Source organism: Tupaia chinensis, unplaced genomic scaffold (assembly GCF_000334495.1).
Source record: "Tupaia chinensis unplaced genomic scaffold, TupChi_1.0 Scaffold000567_1, whole genome shotgun sequence".
Lineage (NCBI taxonomy): Eukaryota > Metazoa > Chordata > Mammalia > Scandentia > Tupaiidae > Tupaia > Tupaia belangeri.
The window spans coordinates 2,963,227-2,973,296 of record NW_006160080.1 but is presented as its reverse complement, the minus strand read 5'-3'; the positions used below and the strand labels follow the sequence as shown (position 1 = coordinate 2,973,296).

Here is a 10,070-nt window from a genome sequence, read left to right as displayed (position 1 = left end):
GATCCCGAGAGGAGAATGGAGGAGAAGGGATTGTGGCATGACCATCCCCCCTGGGGGGTGATTTCTCGCTTTCTGTCTCTCTGTCTCTGTCTCTGTCTGTCTGGCGAGTGCACACGCCCTATAGCTAAAACCTCCCCCCCAAAAAAACTAGTAGTCTAATATATGATAGATGTTCAATATGTTGATATTTATTAATATCAGGCTTTATACTGTGCTGACATTTTTACTCTTTATTAATAAAGCCAAACTCATTATTTCTCCCCACAAATTTATACAACTTGGTAAGTCTTCTAGCCAAATAAATGGTACAATGCTTTCAGCTCACCAAAATCAAGGATTGGTATCAGCTTTAATGTCTACATAGGGACTAAGTCATTGCTATCCTGCAACAGCTCTCTTTCTGCATCCTACATTGCTGGTTCTCTAATTTAAGTCAATGTTATTATTTATAGGAGGTACACCCTGATACTGGACTGTTCACAGGTTTATATAATTACCTATCTCAAGAGCATATGTCCCCTCCTATTTAAAAACAAACAAATAAAAACTTCTCAGAAATCAACCCCAGCCACAAGAAAAGAACTGCATGAATCAACACTTCCCTGACCTAGGTTCAATGAACATGGCCTCCTAACCCTCTGTCGGGCTGCCCAACCTCTCCTTCTCAAGTTCCAATCAAATCACTATATTTCGACCCATGCAATTCTCCCTATCTTGTGGGCACTGTTGTGGGTATGACTTTTTGGCTTCTGCTGAGAAAAGTGTGCTGTAAAACATGCATGCCTCCCCTCTCATAGGCACTTCGAGATGGACATGCAAATCAAATCAATAATGGGCACAGTGGCACACACCTGTAATCATAGCTAAATGGGAGGCTGAAGCAGGAGGATCACAACGTGGTGAGACCTGGTCAAAATTTCTCTCTCTCTCATTAAACACACACACACACACACACACGCACACGGGCCAGCCACCTAGTCTAATGCTTAAGGGAGTCAAAGCCCACAAGGCAGGCCTGGCAGTTTGAAAAACATGCCAGGCACATGTGTGCGTGCCCAAGATCCCAACACAATGGAGAAATGAAGGAAAAAGGACTGCAACATGACCGCACCCCACTGGGGTTTTTTTTCTCCTTCTCTCTCCCTCTTCCTCACACACACACACACACACACATATCCATGGGGACATACTAGGACATCTTCCAAACGTGAAGAGTCATAGAGTCATAAATAAAAGTTTAACAGTCACTGCTAAGAGTCTTCATATAGCCGCCAATGTGAAAAGAACAGAAGCAGTCACGGGACCAGCAGTTGCCTATGTCACTGGACTCCCATGTAGTCAACTGCAGTTCGAGTCCCAGACCCAGTGGCTTAAACTCACACTGCGCATGTGTGCATGCATGCCCAGGATCCTGAGAGGAGAATGGAGGAGAAGAGATTGCAGCGTGGCATCCCCCCTGGGGGGTGATTTCTTGCTTTCTGTCCCTGTCTCTGTCTTTTTGGCAAGGAAAAAGACGGTACAGTACTAGATCTATTTTTCTTTTCTAAATGGCAATATTATTTCAGTAAGTTAAGAAGTATGGTCTTTGGTCTGGAATAGCCCACTGCCATATTATGGTCACAAAAGACAAGCTATATTGCCTCTTCATAGTCTTGACTTCTAAACTCTTGCAGTAGTACACAGACTAGAACGGTGACTTTCTATCGTATCTTTTCAAATTCACCATTGCTCAGAATTATTTAACTATGTAAATACCCACAGCAAATCTTTTTTTCTTTGTTTGTTTTTTGATTTTTTTTTTTTTGTCATAGGGCACGCGTGCTCACCAGAGACAGTGAGAGGGAAAGTGAGAAATCACCCCTCGGGGATAACCATGTCACAATCCCTTCTCCTCTGCTCTCCTCCTGGATTTGGGGCATGCATGCACATGCACCCGATGTGATTTTTAAGCCGCCAGGTTCGGGATTTGAACAGCAGTCATCCATATGAGAGTCCAGGACCTTAACCACCACACCACCTGCTGGTTTGCACAGCAAATCTTTTTAAAATGATACCCAAATTATGCACAAGTAATCACACAGATATAATTTACACATTTTATAAGCTCTTCGCTAATTTTTCTGAAGAATCTTTTATTTATTTATCTTCATTTATTTATTTATTTATTTATTTAAATTTGACCAGAGAGGAACAGAGTGAGAGAGAGAGAGAAAGGGAAAGTGAGAAAGCAAGCCACGAGGTCTGAGACTCAAACCTCAGTCAGCCATGTGGGAGTGCAGCATCCTTAGCCACCATGCCACCTAGCAGCTTCGCTCTTCAATAAATGGGTAATTTTAAAATAATTGGCCTGATTTTATATCTAATGGGTACAATAAGGAAGATTATATACACTTTTACCTATGACATGAGTTTCGCAGTAATGCATTTGTTTGCTCCTAAAGTGAAAATCTTATGAAGAGCATCACATTCCCTATTTTTGGATAAAAGGGTATAGATTTGAAGGTCTGATTTTAGCTGAGAAAAGGATATATTATAACAATTCTAAGTGACTAACAGCTGCAAATGCTAAAAAGAGTTTCATATTACTTTGAGTTAGGCACTAAATTATGCTTTAAATTTCCCATCCAGTGCTATCTTTTAAGACACATGAAGAAAAAAAGCAACAATACCAAGAGAGCTATGAGTCCCTCATTTAGTGAAAGGAAGCAAAAAGAATTTTACAGGAAGAATTTAAGAACAATTTTTAAAAAGAATCTCATTTGCAGCAACCTCATAGGTTATTTTTTTCAAGTATCTTTGCTCCTATCTCTTCAGACATCCACGGGCAATGAACCTATGACTTAGATAGCCTTGTAACTCAAAATGCTCTACACGCATAGGATTCAGAGTTCCCACTCCGAGTTGGTTTCCCAAGATCAGAGATTTCGCTCTCATTCACCTTCACTACAGGCCCATCTTGCTGGCACTACTGTCACGTGTAACAATATTTTAACAAACAAATCGGTGGAAAGATAAAAACAATATATCCAACTGATAAACTTTATTTTCACATAAGAGGTGGAAGGCTTAGATAAGGTCAAGACGAAGTATAAGGGTCACAGGTCAAAGTATGACAAAACCTAGGAGAAAAATATCTTGCCATAATTTGAATTACATATCACACATATATAGCATCTATGTATACATACATGAGTATGTGTACGTGAGATATGTACAGGTCTCAGAAGCCTTTTGATTTCAAAACACGAGATTAAGAACCAAAGCTCCTTTTGCTCGGCAGTATGAACAGAGCCGTGGTATAATAGGAGTTCAAGTTGGCCCTCATATCCGTTTTGATACTTGAGCATCTGAGGACTTTAGATCTTCTGGGGTCCTAAAATAATATCCCCTGTAGACTTCAAGGGATGACTGTTCATGAAACAGTCAAATATAACTTAAAAACTAACAGCCAATTTTCCCTAAGTAATATCCACTCAGGAATTTTTTCCCAAGCTTAATAAATGTATTGTAACTCAAGGTAACTCATTTAAAAGCAAAGCATTTCATTAGTGAGCTTTCCATTTATCTCATTTCGAACTGCATTAGTATTTCTCAACAAAATGTTCAAGGTGCTAAAGTTATTTTGATTACATTTATTACTTTAAATTATTTTACATTCTTAATCATCCTTAATCAAGAACCAATAGTATTCAAAGCATTTTTGAGGAGTTACTGGCAAAGAGATCTTCACATAACTATCATCAACATAACATAATTCAAATATCCAATTTCAAGAATAATAGAAAAATCACTGCATTAAAGTAAGAGATTTGTGATCTAAAATGCCAAACTATATGAACTGTCATGAAAGTTTAAATCCAAATGGCAGATAGTATTTTGTACAACAGGAAATAAAAAGAATGAAAAATTATATCTTTATTTTACATATGTGTGTATATACATACATGTATACATATATACATACATACATATACATACATACATACATATACATATTATTCTTGCTAATCAAGAGTTTAAATGTTTTGGGTTAATTGCTAAGTTCAGCCCAGATGTAAATTATATCACTATAAAATACCCAAGGAAAACTTAAGGTTTTGATCTTAAATTATATTGGGTCATTAGGAAAGTGTCATGACTTTCCTAACAACCTAATATGCAAAAATAACATGAGGCCAAATATTATTACTCAGACAAGGTATATCATACAGAAAAATCTGAACCTGATAATTGCAATTGTTACAGTTTCAACACTTACACTTACCATCTCTTTTTTTTTGGAGAGGTTTTTGCCATAGGGCGTGCGCACTCGCCAGACAGACAAGAGAGACAGAAAGCGAGAAATCACCCCCTGGGGGGATAGCCACACCACAATCCCTTCTCCTCCATTCTCATCTTGGGCACACACGCACATGTGCACGGCATGAGTTTAAACCACCGGGTCCGGGACTCAAACTGCAGTCGACTACATGGGAGTCCAGTAACATAGCCATTACGCTAACTGCTGGTCCCAACACTTACCATCTTAAAGTTAGTCTCTGAGTTAAACATACTCATCACTTAGCAACAGCTATGGAAACTTCAAATAACTTCCCCGAATAATTTGAGACTATTATCATAGTCAAATAATCTATAATAAGCTTCATTTAAAGATGTCAAGGGTGATCAACTATAGCCAGTAATCTTAACTGTACAATATTATCCCAAGTTCTGGTCCATAATCAGACATTTATCTACTACCCTTCACAATCAGGATTCAAATCCATCAAGTAATCTAAGTTACTGGATCTATATCAAAAAAAAAAAAAAAAACTGAACGAAACACCTTGCTCATAAAAACTTGGATACAAATGAAATCTGTCACTATCTTGATTTTGTCAGCCTATCCTACCACCTTTTCTCTCTTCCAATTAGGCAGCTTTCGTATTATATGGAATACACATATCATACATGCATATATGTGTATGTGAAGTTACTTGAGAAAATAACATGACTGCAAAGAGCTAATGACTACTTAACCATGATCAAAGTACAGATTGAGTACCCCTTATATAAAAGGCTTGGGACCAAAAGTGTAACGGATTTTGGATTTCATTCGGATTTTGGAATATTTGTATGTACATAGATTATCCTGGGGACAGGACCTGAGTCTAAACATGTAATTCAGTTATGCTTCATATACACCTCATTCACAGTTTGACAGCAATTCAATATATAGTCTTCATAATTTTGTGCATGAAACAAAGTTTAAATACATAGAACCATCAGAAACAAAGATGTCTTGGGACCAGCAGTTGGCGTAATGGCTATGTTGCTGGATTCCCATGTAGTCAACTGTGGTTCAAGTCCCAGTGACTTAAACTCACATGCCCAAGATCCTAAGAGGAGAATGGAGGAGAAAGGGCTGCAGTGTGGCCATCCCCCCGGGGGTGATTTCTCACTTTCTATCTCTCTGTCTCTGTCTTTCTGGCGAGCGCACATGTCCTACAGCAAAAAAAAATCTCTCCAAAAAAAAAAGGAACAAAGAAACAAAGATGTCTTTACATGTTTGGTGTCTTATACAGATATGTGCAGGCCTTTTTGACATTTTCAACAATATCTTTCACCACAGAGAATAGACCAAAAAAAAACAAAAAAACAAAACCACGAAGAGTATTGCTTGGCGGTCTTGTCCCCACGTGGGGAACCTACTGTTGGTGTAATTAGGCTGCACGTGTGCCTTTCATTACCCTTATTGGGCATGCTTGCATAGGAAAATCTGGATGTATGCAAAAAAAAAGAGATACCACAGCTGAAAGGGGCCGGGGCTATCCTTTTTCCTTAGGGATGCTGAATAAACTGTGTTGGGTTTTTGTCTGGACTGTGACCCACCACATGAGGTCCGATGTGAAATTTTCCACTTGTGACATTACTTTGGTGCTCAAAAAGTTTCAGATTTTGGAACTTTCTGAAGTCTAGATTTTCAAATCACGGATGTTCAACTTGGAGTCTTTTTTTCTGGGTTCACATACTAATTCTGCTTCATTAGCATAATCATCATCATAACAAGAGAGTTTTAATTATATGCCCACAGGCACAGAGTGCTGGTTTCAAAACAGTTAAACAGATACACATATTTTCTTTCTAAAAACCATGTACTTACCTTGTGTCTGCATTTAAGAACAACTCCATAGGCTCCTATTAAAAAAAAAAAAAAGCAAACAATCAGTAGAATATATATAAACTAGAGCTCTTAAAGAAATCAAAGTTCTGCTACAGAGCATTGCTTATCAAGATGTGTTATATTGATTCCTAAAATGATAATGTTCTATAGTGATAACGCCATAAGGCACATACAAATAGGACATGAATATTTTATACACTATTGTGTTAACCCAGGAAAAACTGTTGTTAAAGACAATCATTTTCCCAAACAAGTATTTTTAAATTCTCTTTTTAAATAAAATTTCACTTGAGACATTTTTAAATTTAAGCTAAAACATTTTTAGAGACAAAATCTGGCCATAAGAACTTTGAGAAAAAGTGGAAAATTAAAAGATTCTAGGAACTTAAAACTTAAGATCTAACAACTTTACAATAGTAAGTTCAAGCACAGAGCCTGCTTAATATGCTATCTGTCCTAGGAGACACTGAAACCCTTTTTGAGGATATTGTGATGTCTGTTCTTTATATATATATTATTTGTTATTATGATTTTTTTTTTAATTTGACCAGAGAGAGAGAGAAAGGGAAATTGAGAAAAGCAAGCCTCCAGGTCCAGGACTTGAACTGTGGTTGGCCATGTGGGAGTCCAGCACCTTAACCACTGTACCACTACTAGCCCCTGGAATGTCTGTTCTAACTGGCAAAATAATGCAGGTTTTAGCATTCCAATTAATAACTAGTAGGAGTTAGTTATCTTTTTGCCATAAATAAAGATTCAGGCCAAGGACATAGGTTATGAGTACTTCACTTTCTTTGATGTATTTTGATGAGATTCATCACTATGGTTTGGAGTAGTCGGCCTATTATCTAGGTGATAAACTACTTCCTCAGAGGCAGAACAGAGAGTTGACAACAAAGTACCCAGGAAACTAAGGTTAATGTTATAATGTAAAAAATCTAATTAAGACAATAAAAATATAATGTATGACATCGAGCTTTGTAGAAACATTTTACAGAAGCATGGACATTGGCAGACAGGCAAAGCCTGCATGCATCTGTGAGAAGGGGACTTCAGGGAGACAAAATTAGAAAACGTATCCCATAGAGTCCCAGGGACCTGAGCCCGTCTCTCTTGTTTTGGTGGAGATGGATGAATTTCATTATCATCATTAGGATGGAACCAGTCATTATAACCATCCAACTTAACTCCCCAATCACTAAGCAATCAGCTAATCCTCATTTACCTGCCTATGCCAGTTTTCCAGTGTGGTGAAAATGCTCTATTTAGGCTGTAGGAATGTAGACTTTGCGTGACAGATTTTTATATGAAATATATATATTTCATAAGCTGACTTCTAGAAAAATGATCATCTCTTCCAGATTTTTCCTGCTTAGTAATTTTTGCCCTTGACTTAATGATAACTTTATGGAAATTTTGATACATCAATTTTAGCCAAAAATCATCTGAGGTGGTTTACAAATAAGAATATATATAGCAATGGTTCTGCTTACAACTTAATGCTGACAAATTCTGATTTATATTAACAGTCTTGTAATTTGGTTCATCCAAGCCAATCTCTGCAAAGATAATCACTTGTAAGTATACTAAGAAAACCAAGGTTCTGATCCAGAAAAACTCAGGCCCAGAATATGGACCATTCCACCCTTGTTATACCCTGTGTGCTGGCCTACCCTAGTCAGCAGCTTTACTGTGTAAGTCTCCAAATGCAATACTTTAGAAAAATAAAATAAATAAAAAAGGCAGCTACTGTAGAACAGAAAGTAGATAAAAACATTGAGAATAAAACTTATTTACATAAGTAAAATCAATAAAGAAATGGAGTTGACTACTAAAAGAAGGGCCCGTTCTTTTTGTATCATTTCAACTTCAGACTTTGAAACAAGCACCCAATTAAACTCTCTATTTTTAATTGTTGTATTTTAGTTGTTTGAATTTATTAGAAAAGAATTTATCAACTGAATATTAAAACCTTGAACAGGTTTGCTGTCCACATAGATACATTTTTAAAACTTCTTTTAAAATTTAATTTTAAAATTCTGAAATAAAACATTTTTGTAACATTCGCTTTAAAGATATAAATGTTAAAAAACTATAATTATAGGGAACCAGCAGTTAGCGTAATGGCTATGTCGCTGGATTCCCACGTAGTCGACCGCGGTTCGCGTCCCAGACCCAGTGGCTTAAAACTCACGCCGGGCGCGTGTGGGTGCATGCCCAAGATCCCGAGAGGAGAATGGAGGAGAAGGGATTGCGGCGTGACCATCCTCCCTGGGGGGTGATTTCTTGCTTTCTGTCTCTATGTCTCTCTCTGTCTGTCTGGCGAGCGCACGCGCCCTATAGCGAAAACCTCTCCAAAAAAAAAAAAAAACCTATAATTATAATTACATATTTCCTGTGAACAAAATCATTTATCAAAATTTCCATAAAGTTTTCGTTAAGTCAAGGGCAAAAATTACTAAGCAGGAAAAATCTGGAAGAGGTGATCATTTTTCTAGAAGTCAGTTTATGAAAAATGAATTGCCATATTTTATCAAATCAGTATCACTGGTTGAAAGCACTATTTTATGTATTTCCAGAAAAGAAAAATATGTTCAATTAATCCATGCAGTGCTGCTGATTATGAGACACATCCTGATTTTAGAGATGCTAAAATATGACCAAATTGTAGAATTTGCAAAATGTAGTTTGTCGTTCTCAAAGAAACAGAAGTTGCTTATTCATTATTTACCATGTATTAAGTGAAATGTAACATACACAAATAAATTTTAAATTATTCAAAGTAAATCTAGCTGATGTAAAAATAAAATGCAACCAAAAAGAAAAATGCATGCTAAAGAAAACATGATTACTAATGAAAGAATCACACAAAGGTAGTCTTAGGAAATGTGGGATTGGGTCACTCTGTGTCTAATGGTTAAGGGAGCTGGATCCCACATGATCAATGATGCAGTTTGAATCCCTGTCTTGGTGGCTTGAAAAACATGTTGCGCATGTCGGCATGAGTGCCCCCGATCCTGACAGGATAAAGAAATAAAGGAGGAGGGATTGCAGCATAACCACGTCCCATTGGGGATGCTTTCTCCCCATCCTGCTCCCTTTCCTCTCACTGTCTCTCTCTGGCAAGCACACATGAATGCCGGCTATTAAAAAGGAGAAAAAGAAATTCTGGACTTTAAATGTTATAGGGTTTTTTAATGTTACTAACTTCCACTTGGAGAGTAAAACCAACATAGCTTAAGACTAATTTTATTTTTAATATTTTTACTCTTAAACATACATCTGAATTGGTACAGTTCAATTAACATGATCTGAATTAGTAACTTTTTGGCCATGGATATAAACTGTACATTGCTCAAAAATTCAAGAAATGAGAAAGTTCCAACTTACCTTCACCTACAACCTCAAGGATCTCAAATTTATTCATCACATTACCAATGTTAGGAATCTTCATGAAGACAAACCTCTCTTTTGATGCAAGCCACAGAACATGGCACCAAAAAAGGAACTTCCAAAACAGTTGTGCAGTAAGTAGAACAAAAACTATCCAAAGGAAGCAATTCTCACTGGTTGGCAGGAACTTTACATATTCATTCTAACAGTGAAGAAAGAAATGAGTCCCTGAAAGAACAAACACAATTAAAAGCCATAAGTTTTATAGTACAGTACTCTAAATACCCATCCTTATAGTTAGTACAATTCTTTTAAATACATATTAATGCTCTATACATTTAAAGAAATTAAAAATAGTAGGAGAAAGAACCCAATTAGAGCAAACACAAATGAACTTCATTGTACTTGAACCACACTGAAAGGGACCGGGGGCGGGAGGGAACTCCAGGTGAACTTTTGGAAACAGTATTTTAACCACCTAATTTCCATGAGCAAAAAACAAAAAGAAATATAA

General features: G+C 37.0%; 1 protein-coding gene across 1 annotated transcript in view; it reads right to left on the bottom strand.

Moving 5' to 3' along the window:
* CDKL5 (cyclin dependent kinase like 5) overlaps positions 1-9,779 on the bottom strand; it is a 143,212-nt gene extending 133,433 nt beyond the window's left edge. The window contains 2 exon segments of the mRNA XM_027775474.1: positions 6,143-6,177; positions 9,554-9,779. Coding sequence (XP_027631275.1) covers positions 6,143-6,177; positions 9,554-9,617 — 99 coding nt within the window. The 5' untranslated portion in view covers positions 9,618-9,779.
* Positions 9,780-10,070: the final 291 nt, after the last annotated feature.